Here is a 23,170-nt window from a genome sequence, read left to right on the forward strand (position 1 = left end):
TTGTGCCAGACAGTGCAGCTCAGCGCGCCCCTTCTCTGACTGGCACTGGCCCACAGCTGCGTGGTCTGAGTCTGACTCTGAACATCTGTGTGCTACACTTTCCTTCCCCCCCATCTCTACCACCACCTCACTCTAATGCACGCACACACACACACTGCTCTGCCTGTTCTGTTCATCCCCATCTCCACCATCTTATCCCCGCCCGCCCTGACCATAGTCACGTGACCCTGACGCACCCCTGTTATCTAATACTCATGCCCTGCCCTCAGCTGCAGTGCACATGCTCCGTAGCTGAAATACAGGCGAGCACGCACACACACACACACACACACACACACACACACACACACACACACACACGGATAACAGCATAGCCAGACATTTTAAAATAGAAACTCATCACATCCTCTTTGATGTCAATTAGTTCGAAGTATCGCACTAGTATGCAACACCTTAACTGCACTGATGTCTGTACCCATGAAGCTAGCTGAAACACTGTGTACACAAGTAACAAGACAAGGATCAATTCATGGACGATGTCTTGACTTTCACTCTGCATCAGCGTTAGTAAGGCAGTGCTGCCATCTAGCGGTTAGTACCACGAACACATGGAATGAGTAAATAGAATCAAGTCATACAAGAGTCGTTGACTCGAGCTTTATTTTATTTGAAAAACAAAGTGAACCGTTATGCACAGTACATAAAAAAAACATGGGGTCACAAACATGGGAGTTTTTTGTCCTTTTTCTTTATAGGTTCATCATTTCAGAATGACTATTTACAACAGGAAAAAAGCACACATGTAATCTGTACAACATAAGGTGAGACAAACATAATTACATACAGAACATCATCAAATCGTTCCTAAACCAGTAGGCTTTATTAATAAATCGCAAAAACACTAAAAAAAAGATTCAAATCAAGATGCCTTTTTTATTTTTATTTTGTTTGCTGACTGAACTATAGTGTCCTCTACTGGACAAGAGAGGCAATTGGACTTTGTGGCTCTCCCCTTTATTCTCACTGGCTGATTGGGGTCGTGTTCACTAGGGCACACTGTAGCAAAACGTTTTGCAACAGAAAAAAAAATTGATAATCCATCCCCGTGCCTTATGAATACGACCTGGGATGCACTTTCTGGCTGGCTGGCACTTATGCTGCATTCATAACCAAGTAGGAAGGTGGTTATTACCAGTTGTGAAGTCATAAATACCAGTTGGATGCATTCACGTGCTTTGAACTCATTGAGAAATGCTGATTGGCTCAACCATAAACTAAAAGTACAGCTATCATGCTTGTAAACCCATTATAGTGTTCAAAACCCATATTAATTGATTGCTTTTTATAAATTGTTTTGTTGTCGCATTGAACTGTCAAATGCTGTTATCAAGGTCATTTTCTTAGGTGACGTCAGAGGTCAGCATGTGGGAGAAGTTGTAGCTCAGGGATGATAGACGAGTTTCCCAGTAGTACACCAGTTAGAGGGGTGTTCAAGTGGATTGTTCCCAGTAGTACACAACTCACATCCTCGGGGGCAGCAGTGTCTACTCTGCTTGTTTTCTATGGGACTCTTAATTGATTTAAAGTGATTGCATAGTTCTGAGAGTCAGCTCTCTATCTCAGGCCTAAATACATCATGGATTGGAAATCAATCAGCAGACACTGACACTTCAACAAACAGATCTAAAATAAATCATCCTTATCTTCATTCATAGTGCTTTTGTGTTTCAACACAACACTGCTTAGGAGTCGGCAGAGGAAAGGCTGCCAGGTATTATTTGATCAAAAGGTCAAAGGTCACACTGTATTTAGTTCCAAGGAAGTTGACAGATTCCTTTAAGCCCTCATGTTGATGTTGCATTTTAGCAACAATACAATTTAAAGAGACCATTTCATGAATTTGAGTGAGTGAAAAAAATCACACGATCTTAACAGTGAATGTGAAATCAAAAACGCTTTTGATGGTTTTAAAATCTAATGTCCTTTTCAACACTCCGTCCATATCATATCAAACACATGTTATCATACATACAAAGCAAAAACACATCATACAGTCACTGAGGGGGTCTGAGGTAGCCTGATCCCAAATCTATTTATGTTGTTTTGCAATCTCGTATTGTTTCTTTGGCTGACAATGACCAGAGAAGTTGGCAAGAAGACAGCACAAACAGGTCTGGGACCAGGCTAGGTCTGAGGGGGCCTCCATTCTGCCCTGAGAACATTCTGATCACTTTCAGACTAAAGCGCATTCATTCACACCGGTTAAAACCTGAATCCTATACGGCAACAGCAGAGGCTCAAACATGTTATGTTACCATGTCAACAAAGTCTTCAAACATGTCACCATGTCAACAAAAGCTGCCGGTCAGCAATATAATCACACAGAAAAATGTAATCTAAATAAAGTTGAAGAAAATAGTAGTCAGTGTTTTTACATGGAAAAACAAATGTGCCTGAAGCACATTAATTCACACAAACAGGTCAGAGTGCTTTAAGAATATTTCTAATGGTGTGTTTTGTGACAAGTGAGGACAAGCAAACATGCTCATATGATGTAAATGGGACAGGAGACATTATGCATTAATGGCATGCCAGAAATAAGGAGAGGAGAGGGAGAGGAATGCTTCCCAAAATAGCCCCTATTCAAATAAAGGCTACCAAACAGTACTCAAACAAAATCAGAGTCATATGAAAAATTAATGACATGCCAGAAATGAGGAGAGGGGTGCTTCTCAGAAGAGCCTCAATAAGAGAACTGCTTCTGAACAGCACACAAACAAAACCCACAGAGAGAATTGCTTAGTATGCCTCAAACAGCTGATATGATTTGGCAACATATGTTATTGTGTGTTGTGGGGCAGATAAGTGTCTGTCTGTATGAGCACACTGCGTGTGTCATCAACAGGGGACCTGATGGACTATGTGATGAATGAATGGCAGCCACATAGAGAGTCTATACAAGAAGAACAGATTCTAGAACACACAACCTCTCAGTCTAAAGCTGAGGTCCGATGAGACAGGTCAGAGGTCATGAGATAGATGCCGACGTATCTCTGTGGTACTGGTGTCCTGAAGTACACACGCGTTGTGTTAAATAGGACTGTCTCTTCAAGTCAGACAGAACACACACACACAGTGTTTACTATTACTCTGACAGAACAGTGTGCGACAATGAGCCAGTCAGTACAGATGTAATAGTACAGGTAATAATGAAGGTGTTGAAGACAGATCAGAGCTTCATGTGATCTACCAGAGAACAGCTACATCCAACCTCTCATGCACTGTTTGACCCTCAGCGCACACCATACCTGTAGTTCTTTGTAGCTTGCTGATGGGTAGAAGAATACCCAATTTCCCACTCCTCCTCGACCCACTCTGTCTTTCAGCATTTAGGGAGGGAAATATTACAGCCCATTGAAGAACTCTGAAAAAGCCCTTTGTGCCTTTTTTTGGGATATACAGTGAGATGCTCCTTCTCGCCTCCTGTCTTCTCTAAGTACACTCTTTTGTCTCTGTTTAGTCGGCCTCCTCCCCTCTTATTCACTTTGGACATCCACATCAAGGTGCCTTGCAGTATGGGGAGGCAGGTCGTACCAATGTGAGCGGGGTGCTTTGTATAGGGGTGTTCAGTGAGATGGGTGCTATAGTTCGCTGTGGCGTACAGGAGGCTCCAGCTTGTGAGACAGAGCGGTCAGGACTTTGTTGAACTTCTCATAGCGTTCCGATTGGCTGCCCTCCGAACCCCTGCTTCCCCATAGCAACCTCATCTGGAACTCTGTCCGGAAGATCTCCAGAACTTCCTGACTCTCCTGGAAGCCTGGTGGAGGAGGAGTAGAGATAGAGAGAGAGATGGATAGAGAGAAGAGGACAGAACAGAACATAAAAGAGAAGAAATCAATATTAAAGACTTTGTGGAAAATAGGTTAGTTAAGGTAGTTATTGACATCCTGCTCAAAACACCAGTCATCACCAGGGACTGGAATCAATAAGAACACATGACCAATGTAAACATACCGTAACCATCACACTACCACAGATGTACACAACGCAACACCTCAATCATTATTTCAGATCAATGACAATGAAGCATAACGTATATCATATCAAACACACCCACACCGCCAGATATTACGATGCCTCAGCATCAGGGAGCAACATAACAATTTAACATGTAACGCAACACTACAGTTATTACTCAGTCAAGTAAATCAATGCACACCAGACACTACTCAGACAAGGCCTTAGTGGTTAGTCCATAACAATGTCAATAAAGCTGACACATAAAGCACACTACTCTATAATACTATTATATACTCTATGGACGGATTCCTGGACCTGGATTAAGCCTAATCCTATCAATAGACTAAAAAGCACTTCCGACGGAGATTGAGTCTGTGATTCTCGAATGACGAATGAGCAGTGGTGATTTTAGCATGTAAATCTTGGTTGGGCAAACTCAACAAAAATTGGATGCATGCCAGCAAAGCCACTACACAACATGACACTAAACAATACATTAATTGCACGATAATGGTGACAAACGGCGCCCACTGTTAGGGCCAGGGCCTACATAAAGCTGTCCCAACAGCAGAGCTTTCTTATCAGCACCATGGAGTGAATCCTTATCCCCGCCACACCTGGCTATTGTCTGACAGCGAAACCGTTCATTCAGACTCATTTACTGCCTTTTTAAAAACATAGCTGATATGGCTGCCTTGCTTAAACAAATGTGGTTTCTACTGACAATTCAGATGTACAAACTATGGCATAAGGGGACGATGAGCGAATAAGAGGCAGTCCGTAATTTCGATTAAGACATTAATGAGCGAGCTAAGATGGACGTAGTCAATATAACTATTTGTTCAGCACTTTTGAAATGTACAGCGACAGGATTCAGAACATGGGCCATTCTTACAGTATTCTCCCTGTACACCAAGTCAGAACTGTGGGATAAATAAAGGGGGCATATAAGCAGACAATGAAAGCTCTTACATTATTCAATGATTACATTTCTCTAAAACATGCTATAGGCTACATGTGCACCCCAAGTCAGAACAGTAGGCTAAGTTATGAGGGGGAAAGGGACCAAATTATTAAGGTGAGGCACATGGGCTACTAACAACTTACTACAAACATACTTAGTATTATTTTCTTAGCTACAGTATACATACTGTATCTCCCTGGCATATTACATTATTTATGCAGCAGCATAAAATACATTATTGGACTCACAGTTGTGCTGTGCTCACTTGAACAGGAAAGTGGCGCGGCGGTCCTTCTTGTGGGGAAATTTGGTCATGAAACTTTGTCATCAAAGTCTGGCATTCTCTGGATTTATGGTGCTTTCAACACAACTGGGAACTAGGAAAAACATGGTTGAATCATGACTTCAGTGATCTTCAGGTCGGACCTCTAGAAAGAGGCCAGAGTACCCGACTTGGAATTCCGAGGTGGATGACCCTTGAAAACGTATTTTCCCAGTCGGAGCAAATTTTTTTCCCTGTTTTCCCAGTTGTCTTGAACTCACTGAAGTCTGAGATTTCCCAGTTCCGAGTTTCCAGTTGTTTTAAATGCAGCAGAAGTCATACTGGATTGACAGCATGGACAATGTATTCAACCTTTTCTGGTCCATGGCGTTGCGTGTGAATGTTTATCCTTCTAAGCTTGGACAAGAGACCCTTAAACCCAGACTTGGACCGCAAACTCTCTCCACCGAATAGCAGGCAGGGGAAGCAAAATAGGGATTGCTTTGCAACGCTTACAGTTAGCACCTGATTCCTTCCAAACCACTCATTGTTGAATTAGTGATTTCCAACTTGTTGTGTAATGTTAATGTCCAATGGCCGATGAGCACCGATACGTTTTATCTATAATTTCTCCTCATATGACAAGGATTGAAAAGGATTTTCCAGTAGATTGTAATCGATTCATAACGTTGACTGCTAGCTTGCCAGCTAAGATTTTTAAAGTATGATGTTGACATGATCAGTCCAATCAAAGCTATGGTAGATAAACTCAGCAAAAAAAGATATGTCCTCGCACTGTCAACTGCGTTTATTTTCAGCAAACTTTTGTATGAACATAACAAGATTCAACAACAGACATAAACTGAACAAGTTCCACAGACATGTGACTTACAGAAATGGAATAATGTGTCCCTGAACAAAGGGGGGGGGGGTCCAAATCAAAAGTAACAGTCATTATCTGGCCACCAGCTGCATTAAGTACTGCAGTGCATCTCCTCCTCATGGACAGCACCAGATTTACCAGTTCTTGCTGTGAGATGTTACCCCACTCTTCCACCAAGGCACCTGCAAGTTCCCGGACATTTCTGGGGGGATTTGCCCCAGCCCTCACCCTCCGAGCCAACAGGTCCCAGACGTGCTCAATGGGATTGAGATCCGGGCTCTTCGCTGGCCATGGCAGAACACTGACATTCCTGTCTTGCAGGAAATCACACACAGAACGAGCAGTATGGCTGGTGGCATTGTCATGCTGGAGGGTCATGTCAGGATGAGCCTGCAGGAAGGGTCCCACATGAGGGAGGAGGATGTCTTCCCTGTAATGCACAGCGTTGAGAATAACTGCAATGACAACAAGCTCAGTCCGATGATGCTGTGACACACCGCCCCAGACCATGACGGACCCTCCACCTACAAATCGATCCCGCTCCAGAGTACAGGCCTTGATATAACGCTCATTCCTTCGATGATAAACGCAAATCCGACCATCACCCCTGGTGAGACAAAACCGCGACTCATCAGTGAAGAGCAATTTTAGCCAGTCCTGTCTGGTCCAGCGACGGTGGGTTTGTGCCCATAGGCGACGTTGTTGACGGTGATGCCTGGTGAGGACCTGCCTTACAACAGGCCTACAAGCCCTCAGTCCAGCCTCTCTCAGCCTATTGCGGACAGTCTGAGCACTGATGGAGGGATTGTGCTTTCCTGGTGTAACTCGGGCAGTTGTTGCCATCCTGTACCTGTCCCGCAGGTGTGATGTTCGAATGTACCGATCCTGTGCAGGTGTTGTTATACGTGGTCTGCCACTGCGAGGACGATCAGCTGTCCATCCTGTCTCCCTGTAGCACTGTCTTAGGCGTCTCACAGTATGGACATTGCAATTTTTTGCCCTGGCCACATCTGCAGTCCTCATGCCTCCTTGCAGCATGCCTAAGGCACGTTCACACAGATGAGCAGGGACCCATCTTTCTTTTGGTGTTTTTCAGAGTCCGTAGAAAGGCCTCTTTAGTGTCCTAAGTTTTCATAACTGTGACCGTAATTGCCTACTGTCTGTAAGCTGTTAGTGTCTTAACGACTGTTCCACAGGTGCATGTCCATGAACTGTTTATGGTTCATTGAACAAGCATGGGAAACAGTGTTTAAACCCTTTACAATTAAGATTTGTGAAGTTATTTGGATTTTTACGAATTATCTTTGAAAGACAGGGTCCTGAAAAAGGGCCGTTTATTTTTTGTTGCTGAGTTTATAACGTGATTTGACGTCATTTTATCTGTGGCCAATGACGTTGAGCTTTCTTGGATGGGCACATCTAATGTAAATCAATGGCAGCACCCAAAGGGGCTTGAACTTTCAAGCTGTCAGATTTTGCAGTGACGTAGTGTCCCCATGAGTGACAGAACACTGAGCCAATCACGGCACAACTAGAGAACAATATCAACCCCTACGCTCTGTATTTTCCGCTGGCTGCCCCTCCACCACAGAAAGCACTTGGGGCGGCAGGTAGCCTAGTGGTTAGAGCGTTGGGCCAGTAACAGAAAGGTTGCTAGATTGAATCCCCGAGCTGACAAGGTAAAAATCTGTCGTTCTGCCTCTGAACAAGGCAGTTAACCCACTGTTCCTAGGCCGTCATTGTAAATAAGAGTTTGTTCTTAACTGACATGCCTAGTTAAATAAAAACAAATTTTAAAAGCTGAGCTAGGCTGAAACATCTGCCTTTTGGAGCAGTTTTTATTAGCTAAAACATTTTTATTTTTACATTGTTTGCAAACTGGTATGTGACACGTATTAATGCCAAAATAACATGCAAAACAGGCTCCCGAGTGGTGGTCTATGGCACTGCATCTCACTGCTAGAGGTGTCACTACAGACTCTGGTTCAATCCCGGGCTGTATCACAACTGGCCATGATCGGGAGTCCCATAGGGCAGTGCACAATTCTCCCAGCGTCATCCGGGTTAGAGGAGGGTTTGGCCGGGGTAGGCCGTCATTGTAAAATAAGAATTTGATCTTAACTGACTTAGCTTAGTTAAATAAATAAAAAAGACATAAAAAAAAAAAATATCAGGCAACAACAGGTGGGACTCAAGAGCTTCTCTTAGTTTCTGACAGTGATCTGGGTCCGGGAAACTGGCCTCATGTGTGCAAGTCAAACACACACACACCAGTGACACACACACACATACACACCAGTGACACACACACACACACCACCAGTGACACACACACACACACCAGTGACACACACACACAGAACCCTTACCTTGTAGTTTGGTCTCAGCGTTGGTGCGGTACAGCACCCCGTGGTGAGCGATGGTCCGGGCCGCCTCCAGGTGTGACATCACAACATCAACGCCCGCCTCCACGTTCTCCCAGGATTCTATCCCCGCCCCTGGCCCCTCCCCCAAGGCCACACCCTTCTCCAACAGAGACAGCAGAGGAACCACGTGAGGGAAGGACGTGTTGGACAGCACACTGCTCTCTTAAATACACACCGAGGAGACACAGATACAGAGAGTTAGAAACACTGGTCACTGAAATACTATATAACATATAGTAGACAGGTAGAGAGACACTCAGACTCATCTATCTTGAGACTTTTCAATAATGATTCATCTTTTCATTCCTTCGCCATGAGATATACATCATGCTTTGTGCGCTGTGCTCTCCTGTGACAGAGTGCCTTAGAAAAAAAGTGCTATCTGAGCCACCAGCTCCATACCTTTGCCATCGTTCATGTTCTTCATGAAGGGCTTGAGCTTCTTCTCATAGAGTATGGCTCCCTCTGTGTGTCTCTGACGCAACGTCATCCACGTCTGCTCCAAGCGAGAAATCTGACAGAGAGGTAGAACAGCATGAGTAATGCCAATTCAAATATAATTATGATGTGTGTGTGTGTGTGTGTGTGTGTGTGTGTGTGTGTGTGTGTGTGTGTGTGTGTGTGTATAAACTGTATGTCCATATACCTGTGGCAGCTCCAGTGCTCTCATCACAGCAGCAAAGCCGAACATGTTCCCCAGGTTGCTCTTGAGTTCAGCAGCCAGCTGGATGGTCTTATGGAGCAGAGCAGCCCTCTCCTCTGTACTGCCTGTACACCCCAGCAGGTCCACAGCCATCATTATAGACATGGTGTAGAACCTGGGAAGGGCAGGATGGGAGATGAAGGAAGTGAGAGATGAGTAGATAGAGTAGATGAGGATACAGTCATGGTTGAGGAGCACAACTGACTTATGACGAGAGTTCACTCGTCCCAAGGCTAATTGCGACAAAGAAAGAGTCTTCTGGGGGACGAGAATATGACGGGAGGGACATTTCAATTTCCCAGCATATACTCTCTGGCTGTTTTATGTCCAGCATTGAGCTGAACCCTAACCTCTCCATCAGGTCCAGTCTCAGCTAACCCTAACGCTAGCTTCATGTCCACATCCCAGTTCAACCCTAGCCTCAAGCATAACCCTAACGCTAGCTTCATGTCCACATCCCAGTTCAACCCTAGCCTCAAGCATAACCCTAACCCTAGCTTCATGTCCACATCCAAGTTCAGCCCTAGCCTCAACCACAACCTAGCTTCATGTCCACATCCAAGTTCCAATCTAGCCTCAACCACATCCCTAACCCTAACTTCCTGTCCACATCCAAGTTCAACCCGAGCCTCAACCACAACCCGAACCCTAGCTTCATGTATACATTCCAGTTCAACCCTAGCCTCAACCACAACCCTAACCCTAACCACAACCCTATATTCATGCCAACATCCCAGTTCAACCCTAGCCTAAACCACAACCCTAACTTCATGTCCACATTCCAGTTCAACCCTAAACCACAACCCTAACTTCATGTCCACATTCAAGTTCAACCCTAGCCTAAACCACAACCCTAACTTCATGTCCACATCCCAGTTCAACCCTAGCCTAAACCACAACCCTAACTTCATGTCCACATCCCAGTTCAACCCTAGCCTCAACCACGACCCTAACTTCATGTCTACATCCCAGTTCAACCCTAGCCTAAACCACAACCCTAACTTCATGTCCACATTCCAGTTCAACCCTAGCCTAAACCACAACCCTAACTTCATGTCCACATCCCAGTTCAACCCTAGCCTCAACCACAACCCTAACTTCATGTCTACATCCCAGTTCAACCCTAGCCTCAACCACAACCCTAACTTCATGTCCACATCCCAGTTCAACCCTAGCCTCAACCACAACCCTAACTTCATGTCTACATCCCAGTTCAACCCTAGCCTCAACCACAACCCTAACTTCATGTCCACATCCCAGTTCAACCCTAGCCTCAACCACAACCCTAACTTCATGTCTACATCCCAGTTCAACCCTAGCCTCAACCACAACCCTAACTTCATGTCTACATCCCAGTTCAACCCTAGCCTCAACCACAATCCTAACCCTAGCTTCATGTCTACATCCCAGTTCAACCCTAGTCTGAACCATAACCCTAAACCTAGCTTCATGTCTACATCCTAGCCTCAAGCACAACCCTACATATTTTATTACTATTAACCCTTACCTCTCCAGTAGGTCCAGTCTCAGCTGATGTCCGTGAGGTAGAGTCAAAAGCTCCAGTCCTGAACCTACTCCCATCATCCTCTGCATCTCCTTGGTAACGCCCAGTATCCTAGCAACCTGCAGACAGACAGAAGGAAGAAGCACAACATAGAGGGAAGGAGTGAGTGAAGGAAGCAGAGAGGGCGGGAAGGAGAGGAGAGGGAGAGAGAGAGAGGAGATAGAAATGACAATAAACCCTTCCTATCTTAATGTATTCATGGTCACTGCAACGTATGGTTAATTGGCTCTTAATTCAAATGTTATCAAATAATGAGTTAAGTAAATAGTGCTGAGAATAGCATAGTCATCCCTGTATTAACCTCATGTTGCTCTCTGCTGCTCTACTTAACAGGAGTTAATTGAGCAACACTTTGTGACGGAGTAGTGTGGCTGACCGTAGGGGATTAGTGACATCACTGAGTTACGTTCAGGGGTCCAAGGTACACAGTGCCAGAATACTGCTCTTATAACCCTATTCAAAGTCCTATGGGTCCATACTGTATGCACGTGTCCCCATACCTTGCAGTCAGCCATTGTGATGTGTTTAGCAGCCGTCCTAGCGTCCACCTCAGCCAACAACTCCTTGACTCTCTTCAGTACGCTCATCTCTAAGGGCTTGTTCTCCTGGGGGATCAGGGGTGACAGGTACTTCCCTGGTCTGAAGGAGGAGGCAGTCTCCACCAGGGGGGCGCTGAACGCCTCTCCCCCAGCCCCTGCTCCGTTCTCCCTCCCCGGGGCAGGCCCTCGGCCCTCCTCCACACGCAGCCGCTCCACATAGCTCTTAGCTGGAGGTGTGGGGGGCATGCCAGCGGCACATGGAGCCCCGGGACATGGGGCCGGGGAGGGCCTGAGGTCGCAGTAGCTTCCCTCTGTTTCAGAGCCCCCTGCTGGGGCTGGGCAGGAGCAGTGGGCCGGGGTGGAGTGGGAGCTGGCAGCTAGCATGTCGGGTAGGTTGTTGTTGGAGCCAGGGCTGAGCTGGGGCTCGCTGGAGCGTCTCAGGACTGGTGAGGGGGGCACCACTGCCAGAACTCTACCCCCTGACTGGGTTCTGTGTCTGTGGACTGGGGGGGATAATCAGGGGGTTACACACATGTATTGTATATTCAATACGAGGGTTCAATTCGTCATGTTTTTTGTTTAGCTGTGCTTGATTGAGCTTGCCTGGGGCAATGGAACTAATGGAATTGTCTCAAAAGTGCAAACCCTACCCATCTTACACTGTAGACAGGCATGCTCAATCAAATGCACCACACCACCACGTTATAAAATAATCTCCATCTCCATGACAAAAACACTCACTGTGGCTGTATGCTGGGGAGAGAGGTGTTTCTCCTACCGGAGACAGGGGACAGCGATACTCCTGGATCTGATCCATACTCATGGCACAGTTCCTCATCGCATCCTTGTGGTTGTGAATAGTAGAAGGGCTGCAAACACAAACCAACACAGTCATTTCCAATAGTTTTTTAATATGGCCGGGTTCCCATGAACCGTGTGAGAGTTGTCATAGGATTATTTTTGATTTGATTAATGCCCCAATAGTCTATATTTTAACTTAAGTGCCAGATATACATTTTTCCTTATTGGTCTACTAAGAAGAGGTGAAACACAGGTCAACCTTATCCTTGTCCCAGATCTGTTTACGCTGCATGGCCAATTCACATGGTCAATGCCATGTCATGTTTGGCATGACAATGACCATACGAGTTGACAAGACAGCACAAACAGATCTATGACCAGGCTAAGCTTGACCTCTCAGCTTGACCTCGGGTTGCTGTGCCGAGGAGGAGGAAACAGACAGTCATGCATTGTAAGGATGTGCAGACAGTTCAGTGTCAGAGTGACTGGTGTGGCAACTAGTTTAACATTGAGCCGTTTTGTACAGAGTCTAAAGCATGGCTCTGATCTAGCATGCTCTCAGTGAATCAGAGGCAGGGGGTGAGAGTGAGAAGGGGTCAGTACTCTATCATAACACCGGTGTTCTGACCCAAATGGGCTTACACACACCACCTGCACCCCACGACAGCAGCTTTCACTTCTGGCTTTGGTACCACTGGTACGGGTGTAGCTACTGGGACTGGTACTGGGAGAACTGGTGGTTCCACTGGACTGATGGACTCCACATCACTGACCGCACAATGGGAATGAATGGGCAATGAAACATCTGCTTTACAACACTGACACACACACACACACACACACACACACACACACACACACACACACACACACACACACACACACACACACACACACACACACACACACACACACACACGACAGAGAACAAGAATGTCGTAGAAGAAGAAGAGAATATAATAAATTATACTATGTCAGTCCGTCTCTCACCTGTGAGGTATCAGCTTCTCTGTGGTCAATCCGTCGTTCATGGTTACGCTCCGCCTCTTGATGTACGCTCCTCTCTGACTGGACGGTGAGTGGGCCAGGCTGTGCCTGCTATTGGCTAAGGCAAATGTGGCCTCCAGGTAGCGCAGGGGTAGGGTGCGTATGATTGGACAGTAGATCTGGGCTCCACTGGGCTGGGAGACAGGCCGCCGCCCGGCCACGTAGAACCTCACCAGTTCAGGTATGGAGTCGAAGCTGTCCGTCTCTAACAGGTACTGGACCTTAAGATAAAATAAGAAACATTTAGTTGTCAAATCATTGCAACACAGTCACAAAGACAAAAAGACAACGATCAACAATATAAGTAGTCAAATCAGATGGCAGCATAAAACGGCAACAGTCAACAGTTCATATACAATAATCAATAGATCATAAAAATATATAAATAGTTTATCCGTAGTCACCTTACTCACTAGACTTGTCATTAAATCTTTAAGGTCCAGTGCAGTCAAAAACTGGATTTTCCTGTGTTTTATACACTACCGGTCAAAAGTTTTAGAATCAAATCAAATGTATTTATATAGCCCTTCTTACATCAGCTGATATATCAAAGTGCTGTACAGAAACCCAGCCTAAAACCCCAAACAGCAAGCAATGCAGGTGTAGAAGCACGGTGGCTAGGAAAAACTCCCTAGAAAGGCCAAAACCTGGGAAGAAACCTAGAGAGTAACCAGGCTATGAGGGGTGGCCAGTCCTCTTCTGGCTGTGCCGGGTGGAGATTATAACAGAACATGGCCAAGATGTTCAAATGTTCATAAATGACCAGCATGGTCAAATAATAATAATCACAGTAGTTGTCGAGGGTGCAACAAGTCAGCACCTACTCATTCAAGGGTTTGTCATTATTTTTACTATTTTCTACATTGTAAAATAATAGTGAAGACATCAAAACTATGAAATAACACATATGGAATCATGTAGTAACCAAAAGTGTTAAACAAATCAAAATATATTTTATATTTGAGGTTCTTCAAATGGCCACCCTTTGCCTTGATGACAGCTTTGCACACTCTTGGCATTCTCTCAACCAGCTTCACCTGGAATGCTTTTCCAACAGTGTTGAAGGAGTTCCCACATATGCTGAGCACTTGTTGGCTGCTTTTCCTTCACTCTGCGGTCCAACTCATCCCAAACCATCTCAATTTGCTTGAGGTCAGGTGATTGTGGAGGGCAAGTCATCTGATGCTGCACTCCATCACTCTCCTTCTTGGTCAAATAGCCCCTACACAGCCTGGAGGTGTGTTGGATCATTGTCCTGTTGAAAAACAAATGATAGTCCCACTAAGCCCGAACCAGATGGGATGGCGTATTGCTGCAGAATGCTGTGGTAGCCATGCTGGTTAAGTGCCTTGAATTCAAAATAAATCAGACGGTGTCACCAGCAAAGCACCCCCACACCATAACACCTCCTCCTCCAAGCTTTACGGTGGGAAATACACATGAGGAGATCATCTGTTCACCCACAACGCGTCTCACAAGGACACAGCGGTTGTAACCAAAAATCTCAAATTTGTACTCTCCAATTTGTAGATTTCCACCGGTCTAATGTCCATTGCTCGTGTTTCTTGGCCCAAGCAAGTCTCCTCTTATTATTGGTGTCCTTTAGTAGTGGTTTCTTTGCAGCAATTCGACCATGAAGGCCTGATTCACGCAGTCTCCTCTGAACAGTTGATGTTGAGATGTGTCTGTTAATTGAACTCTTAAGCATTTATTTGGGCTGCCATTTCTGAGGCTGGTTACTCTAATGAACTTATCCTCTGCAGCAGAGGTAACTCTGGGTCTTCCATTCCTGTGGCGGTCCTCATGAGAGCCAGTTTCATCATAGTGCTTGATGGTTTTTGCGACTGCATTTGAAGAAACTTTCAAAGTTCTTGAAATTTTCCGTATTGACTGACCTTCATGTCTTAAAGTAATGATGGACTGTAATTTCTCTTTGCGTATTTGAGCTGTTCTTGCCATAATATGGACTTGGTCTTTTATGAAATAGGGCTATCTTCTGTATGCCACCCCTACCCTGTCACAACAAAACGGATTGGCTCAAATGCATTAAGAAGGAAAGAAATTCGACAAATTTACTTTTAAGAAGGCACACCTGTTAATTGAAATGCATTCCAGGTGACTACCTCATGAAGCTGGTTGAGAGAATGCCAAGAGTGTGCAAAGCTGTCATCAAGGCAAAGGGTGGCTATTTGAAGATTCTCAAATATAATATATTTTGATTTGGTTACTACATGATTCCATATCTATTATTTCATAGTTTTGATGTCTTCACTATTATTCTACAACGTAGAAAATAGTAAAAATAAAGAAAAACCCTTGAATGAGTCGTTGTTCTAAAACTTTTGACCGGTAGTGTATATATTTCCACATTATGAGGTTGGAATAAAACTATGAAAATTATGATAATGCCCTTTTAGTGTAAGAGCTGTTTGAAAAGCCTGTTTTGGTGGGATGGAGTTTTGGCCTGCCTGGTGACTGGTATTTGTTATTTAAAATCCTTTTTTCTGTGTATTTGAGTATGTTTATATGGCCTTAAATCTGCAGATAACCTCAACACAGCCATTTCCAAATCCTCCAACATTGTCTCCCACTAACATTTGCACAGGATCTCCTGAAAGGGAAGAATTGTCTGCAACCAGCCACTGTCACAAGGTGGAACTCAACTGAAAATGATTCTCTCAATGCGGATGAAGAAAAGCATAACACACTGCCTGTCACCAAGCTATCCATGCACAAGAAGTATATCAGTGCTGATGCTGTGGACATCCTAACCCCCTTTGAGTTTGCCACAGATTGTGTGCAAGGATCTGATATCATCACAGCCAGCTACATCATTTCATGCATCAGAGGACTGACTAAACATCTCACCAATTTGTTTACCAGGTACAACAAAAAGCTTGTCAAAAACCTGAAAGATGTCGTTGAGAAGTGCTTGACTGTTTATGAGCAGAAGAAGCCGCACAAGATTACCTCAGTCTTGGATCCACGCTTTAAACTGGCATGGTGCAATGCCACTGAGAAGACTGCCCTTACTGCAGACATCAACGATCTGGACAAAAAGTTCACCAGCACAACATAGGATGTCCCACACAGTGAGCCACCACCACCAACAAAGTCGCTTGGACACACTGTTTGGTTGCATGGAACAACCAAAGAATATAGAAATTGATGATTACCTCATCACTCCATATCTTCCATCAAGCTGATCCTCTGAAATTCTGGAAGACGCAGCCACACACGCCTAACACTGAGCAGAGTTGCTGCTGTTTACCTACATGTCCGAGCATCCTCCGAAGCTGTGGAGCGGCTTTTCAGCATTGGGGGGGTGTATCTTCAGAACAGATTGCTATTCAATGTCTGATGAGCTTTTTGAAACTCTGATGTTTTTTTAAAAATATAACATGGCATCCTGTCCTCTTTCATGAGACACCAATGTAAAGTATGGGCTGCATATTGTGATTAAACAATGGAAGAAGACCTATATATGTTAAATTGTTTGTTATCTAAAATAAAATTACTATGCAATTATATTCAAATATTTATTAGAAAATACTGTCTTTCAAATACTTCCAATGATATGTATTTGAAGGAATTGTAAATACATGACAAATACTTTTCAAATAATATTTTCAAATGCATTTACATGTTCAACTACTTGTTTTTTTCAAATAAATTGTATTTAAAACTTGTTTTGAAATGTATTGAAAAGTAATTAAAATACCTGAAATAGTATTCGAACCCAGGTCTGCAAGTTACAATTACATACCTTCGACTCAGTGCTGGACTTGACCAGGACCTTGGTGATCTTAAAATGCAGAACCTCGTGGTTCCAGCGGGTCGTTAGGACGTAGTCGCCCATGTTAATCAGCGAATCCCGGATCAGGAAATCACCGTTCTGCAGGACTACAGTCTCCGATAGCTGGAGGTTGACAGAAAGGAATTAGGAGGGTTATTTCATAACATTGTTAGATTGTTATGAGGTCCATAACATTGTTATAGTGACATTTTTAGAAGACTGTTTGATCTACAGTTGAAGTCGGAAGTTTGCATACACCATAGCCCAATACATTTCAACTCAGTTTTTCACAATTCCTGACATTTAATCCTAGTAAAGATTCCCTGTCTTAGGTCAGTTAGGATCACCACTTTATTTTAAGAATGTGAAATGTCAGAATAATAGTAGAGAGAATGATTTCAGCTTTTATTTCTTTCATCACATTCCCAGTGGGTCAGAAGTTTACATACACTCAATTAGCATTGCCTTTAAATTGTTTAACGTTTCGGGTAGCCTTCCACAAGCTTCCCACAATAAGTTGAGTGAATTTTGGCCCATTCCTCCTGACAGAGCTGGTGTAACTGAGTCAGGTTTGTAGGCCTCCTTGCTCGCACATGCTTTTTCAGTTCTGCCCAGGTCAGGGCTTTGTGATGGCCCCTCCAATACCTTGACTTTGTTGTCCTTAAGCCATTTTGCCAAAACTTGGAAGTATGCATGGGGTCATTGTCCATTTGGAAGACCCATTTGCGACCAAGCTTTAACTTCCTAACTGATGTTGCTTCAGATGTTGCCTCAATATATCTACATAATTTTCCATCCTCATGATGCCATCTATTTTGTGAAGTGCATGTCACCTCTGCTCCCGCTCTTCCCTTCCCCTGGCGCTTGAGGGCGCCAGATTACCCTGCATCACACACTCCTGCCATCCATCACCCACACCTGCCTTCCCTTGTCACTTGCATCAGCGTTATTGGACTCACTTATAACATGTTCATTTCCTTCCCTATATTTGTCTGTTCCCTTGCTCTGTTCCCTGCTGCTGCATTGATTGTTTTTGTCTTTAGTTTTAGTTCTTGATGCTGTTCCTGTCTCGTGTTATTTCAGTTATTTATTAAATGTTTACTCCCCGTACCTGCTTCGTCTTTCCAGCGTCAACTCATGTGACAGTGCACGAGTCCCTCCTGCAGCAAAGCACCCCCACAACATGATGCTGCCACCCCCGTGCTTCACGGTTGGGATGGTGTTCTTTGGCTGGCAAGCCTCCCCCTTTTTCCTCCAAACATAACAATGGTCATTATGGCCAAACAGTTCTATTTTTGTTTCATCAGACCAGAGGACATTTCTCCAAAAAGTACGATCTTTGTCCCCATGTGCAGTTGCAAACTGTAGTCTGGCTTTTTTTATGGCGGTTTTGGAGCAGTGGCTTCTTCCTTGCTGAGCGGCCTTTCAGGTTATGTCGATATAGGACTCGTTTTACTGTGGCTATAAATACTTTTGTACCTGTTTCCTCCAGCATCTTCACAAGGTCCTTTGCTGTTGTTCTGGGATTGATTTGCACTTTTCGCACCAAAGTACGTTCATCTCTAGGAGACAGAACGTGTCTCCTTCCTGAGCAGTATGACAGCTGCGTGGTCCCATGGTGTTTATACTTGCATACTATTGTTTGTACAGATGAACGTGGTACCTTCAGGTGTTTGGAAATTGCTCCCAAGGATGAACCAGACTTGTGGAGGTCTACAATTTATTTTCTGAGGTCTTGGATGATTTATTTTGTTTTTCCCATGATGTCAAGCAAAGAGGCACAGAGTCTGAAGGTAGGCCTTGAAATACATCCACAGGTACACCTCCAATTGACTCAAATGATGTCAATTAGCCTATCAGAAGCTTCTAAAGCCATGACATCATTTTCTGGAATTTTCCAATCTGTTTAAAGGCACAGTCAACTTAGTATTTGTAAACTTCTGACCCACTGGAATTGTGATAAAGTGAATTATAAGTGAAATAATCTGTCTGTAAACAACTGTTGGAAAAATTACTTGTCATGCACAAAGTAGATGTCCTAACCGACTTGCCAAAACTATAGTTTGTTAACAAGAAATTTGTAGAGTGGTTGAAAACCGAGTTTAAATGACTCCAACCTAAGTGTATGTAAACTTCCGACTTCAACTGTACAACATTGTGCGACGCAGGTACCCTTTATTCTATACGCCTGAAAAGTACACAAAGTGGCTCGAAGTCAATGTTAAGCACACATCTAGTGTGGAAACATAGCTTACACAACTAAGATTTCCTGTGAGAACTGTTATGAAGAGGCATGCTATAATAGGGGACATAGTGAGGAATACACAATGTCTAAAGGTGTAATTCCATAGTAAAGCCTTTCTCCAAATGGCCAGCAGGGAGAGCTGTTACTACAGGCCAGACCACCATCACCACCAGCAGACACAGACAGACACAGACAGGGGTGCTGCTGCTTGCGGCTGGCTGCGTGGGAGCCCATCACCATGGAGACAGTGCATTGTTTTAGCAGTGAGGGTGAGCCGTGGGTTCCCCCTGTTCTGTCTGTTTACTCCAGTGTGAATGTAGCATTATGTTAATGTGCTGAAGCATCGCAGACGGAGCGAGGGAGGGAGACTCACAGATGGTTTAACTCACACTACAGAGAGAAAGCGAGGGAGGAGTGCGGATGGGTGTCAGGAGGACTGTGGGGCCACACCGGTGTGTGTGTGTGTGTGTGTGTGTGTGTGTGTGTGTGTGTGTGTGTGTGTGTGTGTGTGTGTGTGTGTGTGAGGAACGTTTCACAAGTTATGGATTTTACAGTTTTTTCTAAGACTAAGAGCATATGGAAGGCTGTTCATTATGCAAATGAATCCGTAAGAATGTCAATAAATACTACAGTGGAAGGTATAAGTTGGCAAAGAAATGCATGTATGGGACTTTTATTGTGCATGAAACATCACTAACTAAGAACACAACAGTATGCATGTAGATAACCACTCTTCTTTGTGTGTGTGTACTCTGTGTGTGTGTGTGTGTGTGTGTGTGTGTGTGTGTGTGTGTGTGTGTGTGTGTGTGTGTGTGTGTTATACACTGTATGTGTACTGTGTGTGTGTGTGTGTGTGTGTGTGTGTGTGTCTGTGTGTGTGTGTGTGTGTGTGTGTGTGTGTGTGTGTGTGTGTGTGTGTGTGTAGTGTGTGTGTGTACTGTGTGTGTGTGTGTGTGTGTGTGTGTGTGTGTGTGTGTACTGTGTGTGTGTACTGTGTGTGTGTGTGTACTGTGTGTGTGTGTGTGTGTGTGTGTGTGTGTGTGTGTGTGTGTGTGTGTGTGTGTGTGTGTGTGTACCTCTCGAGGGATGTGCCCATGGTACCAGCCATGGCTCCTGATATCGCTGCTGCAGAGTTTCAGCTCCTCCTCCAGCTCCTTGCGTAGTTTCTCTGGTGGAGACTCCAGCAGGTATTTCTCCTTGGAGAACTGGAGGGAACAGGAAACACACCCATGTGAGACAGACGCTCACACCTCAGGCTAGCAGGACAGCAGTGATTCTGGTACTATTCAGTGATTCTGGTACTATTCAGTGATACTGGTACTATTCAGTGATACTGGTACTATTCAGTGATTCTGGTACTATTCAGTGATTCTGGTACTATTCAGTGATACTGGTACTATTCAGTGATTCTGGTACTATTCAGTGATACTGGTACTATTCAGTGATACTGGTACTATTCAGTGATTCTGGTACTATTCAGTGATACTGGTACTATTCAGTGATACTGGTACTATGCACGCGCACACACACACACACACACACACACACAGTACCCTGCAGTACATGGAATCCAACACTCATTGACCTGATTTCAAAGAAGGTCTGATTTCCCCCATTGTGAAACCTTTCAAAATCAAACTCTTTCTTACGTGTGTGTGTGTAGGCTACAGTACTCTGCCTGTCTTTAAATTTCTGTTATATAGTCATCTATGAGCTAACTTCCTCCATTCCTACGCACAGGAACACAGCACAGCATAACTCAAGCACCACAGTCCCACCAACAACCATAGTTACACAATCAGAATGCAAGACTTTACAGTATTACACATTTCAACAGTTCTGTTCTAAAGTTATGTTGAAACCACCATGACGACAAAGACATTTACATTTGAGTCCAGATCTATGAGGAAATGTGCGGCCAGGGAGGACAGAGAGAGGGACAAAGTGAGAGAGGAACTGAAAAAGAGAGACAGGGAGTGGGAGGTGAGAGAGAGAGAGAGAAGGGGGAAAGAGAGAGAGACAGAGAGAGAGGGAGAGATGAGATAGAGAAGAGTAAACACACTGACAGCATCTCTATACTACCAGTAGAGGCACAACCACCAAAACAAACAATAACAACACGGTCTCTATGGACACAGGGATGAGATGCTAAATGGAAAGATATGACGATATCTGACACCCACTGGGAGTAAACACTATCGAAGTGCACTTCTACAGATGTAGGATCTTAATTTGATCACCCTTTTGTTACAGGGAATATTCCTGTAGTGTGTTTGAGTTTTAAAAAGGGTTCTAAAGTTTGCCATTTCCACTTTGAAATTTCAGACTTTATTTGCCCAAACGAAAAATGTATCAATCCCTACAAAAATGTCCATTAATTATATTCCACATAAATATTCACATTTCCTGTTGCTGAAGGATTATTTTCCTACTGTAGAAAATTAAGATCCTACATCTGTACTATACAAACAAGATTTTCAACTACAAGTGAGACTATCATTGAAAGTACTATATCTCTTCGCGCGTGTGTGTGTGTGTGTCTGTCCAACCATCCATCCATCCATCCATCCATCCATCCATCCATCCATCCATCCATCCATCCATCCATCCATCAGTGAAGCTGTCTATCTGTCTGTATGAGTGAGAGAAAGAGATGAGGGGGCTCCAGAAGGCAGACAATCAATACCATATCGCCCCGGGTCACTGTATGCTTCTGGTCCCCCCCCCCCCTCTTCTCTGAGATAAGTTGATTAAACCCCCACTTCCTACTTCACCTCCTCCTCCTGCTCTTCTCTTTCGCCTCTCCTCCTCTAGGGAAGGATGGAGGGATGGAGGAGGGCAGGAAAACCGCAGCAGTTTCCACTCAGATTAGATTTGACGTCACGTTTCTGAAGTGAAGTGGGCGTGAAGTGTGTGTCTGTGTGAAAGGGATTCTGGGCAATAAAAGAGCAGCAGGGTCAAGTGTGGAGTTATTGCTTTTCCTCATCTCCGTGGTGACCCAGGAGAGACTAGCCCTGCTGCTGCTGAGCTGACGGACCATCCTGTAATTGGGTTTTACAGTAGACACACACTGTGTGTATGTGTGTGTGTGTGTGTAGGTGAGTAGGTGGTGGACAAATTGGAATAGCAGGGCTCTCTATGTTATGACTGAGAACAGAGAGGGAGACAGACCGACTGACAAACCGAGAGCGACAGAGAGAAAGAGGGGCAGAAAGAGAGAAAGAGTCAGAGGGACTAGGATGTGTGTGAGAGAGAAACAGTGTTTTAAACTTTTTCTCTTCCGGTGGTACACCCATCCATCCTCTGGCTGAGCCCCATGTTCTGTGGCCCAGTTTACAGTGCTTCCCTGGTGGGTTGCCTCACACTCCTTACTTTCCTGGAAAGCACAAACCCAGTACTTTTTGTTAATGCAACATCAGACAGACAGACAGACAGACAGACAGACAGACAGACAGACAGACAGACAGACAGACAGACAGACAGACAGACAGACAGACAGACAGACAGACAGACAGACAGACAGACAGACAGACAGACAGACAGACAGACAGACAGACAGACAGACAGACAGACAGACAGACAGACAGACAGACGAGACAGCGAGACAGAGAGACAGCGAGACAGCGAGAGAGACAGAGAAGTAGAGAAAAGCCAGGTGACATTCATTGATACGGGGTGGGTAGAGGGAGAGAGAGAGTAATAGAGGAAGTACAATGGAGTGTGAAAGACTATGCCATTCATCTAACCCCCCCCCTACTGCAGCCTTGGTTGTTATGGAAACGTCTCATTGTGTGTTAATAGGCCAGGTGCCGGGCGATGTACAGTGAGTGCAGCATTCCTGGCTCCAACAGCACGCAGCTGGGAGTCTTGACACACACACACACACACACACACACACACACACATACTTATACACTCAC

The 23,170-nt window shown here is 44.6% G+C and overlaps 1 protein-coding gene across 2 annotated transcripts in view; it reads right to left on the minus strand.

The window, feature by feature from the left end:
- Positions 1–646: 646 nt before the first annotated feature.
- sh2d3ca (SH2 domain containing 3Ca) overlaps positions 647–23,170 on the minus strand; it is an 82,249-nt gene continuing 59,725 nt past the window's right edge. Inside the window, exons 6-16 of one of the 2 annotated variants that reach the window (XM_014125731.2) lie at positions 20,327–20,455; positions 16,976–17,128; positions 13,153–13,430; positions 12,811–12,930; positions 12,103–12,230; positions 11,323–11,864; positions 10,766–10,881; positions 9,202–9,373; positions 8,958–9,069; positions 8,499–8,717; positions 647–3,817 (exon numbers count right to left, since the gene is read on the minus strand). In XM_014125731.2, coding sequence (XP_013981206.1) covers positions 3,642–3,817; positions 8,499–8,717; positions 8,958–9,069; positions 9,202–9,373; positions 10,766–10,881; positions 11,323–11,864; positions 12,103–12,230; positions 12,811–12,930; positions 13,153–13,430; positions 16,976–17,128; positions 20,327–20,455 — 2,145 coding nt within the window. In that variant the 3' untranslated portion in view covers positions 647–3,641. The remainder of the gene's footprint in view (positions 3,818–8,498; positions 8,718–8,957; positions 9,070–9,201; positions 9,374–10,765; positions 10,882–11,322; positions 11,865–12,102; positions 12,231–12,810; positions 12,931–13,152; positions 13,431–16,975; positions 17,129–20,326; positions 20,456–23,170) is intronic. The other variant, XM_014125738.2, reaches the window with a different exon arrangement.

Source organism: Salmo salar, chromosome ssa01 (assembly GCF_905237065.1).
Source record: "Salmo salar chromosome ssa01, Ssal_v3.1, whole genome shotgun sequence".
In the NCBI taxonomy this organism is placed as follows: domain Eukaryota; kingdom Metazoa; phylum Chordata; class Actinopteri; order Salmoniformes; family Salmonidae; genus Salmo; species Salmo salar.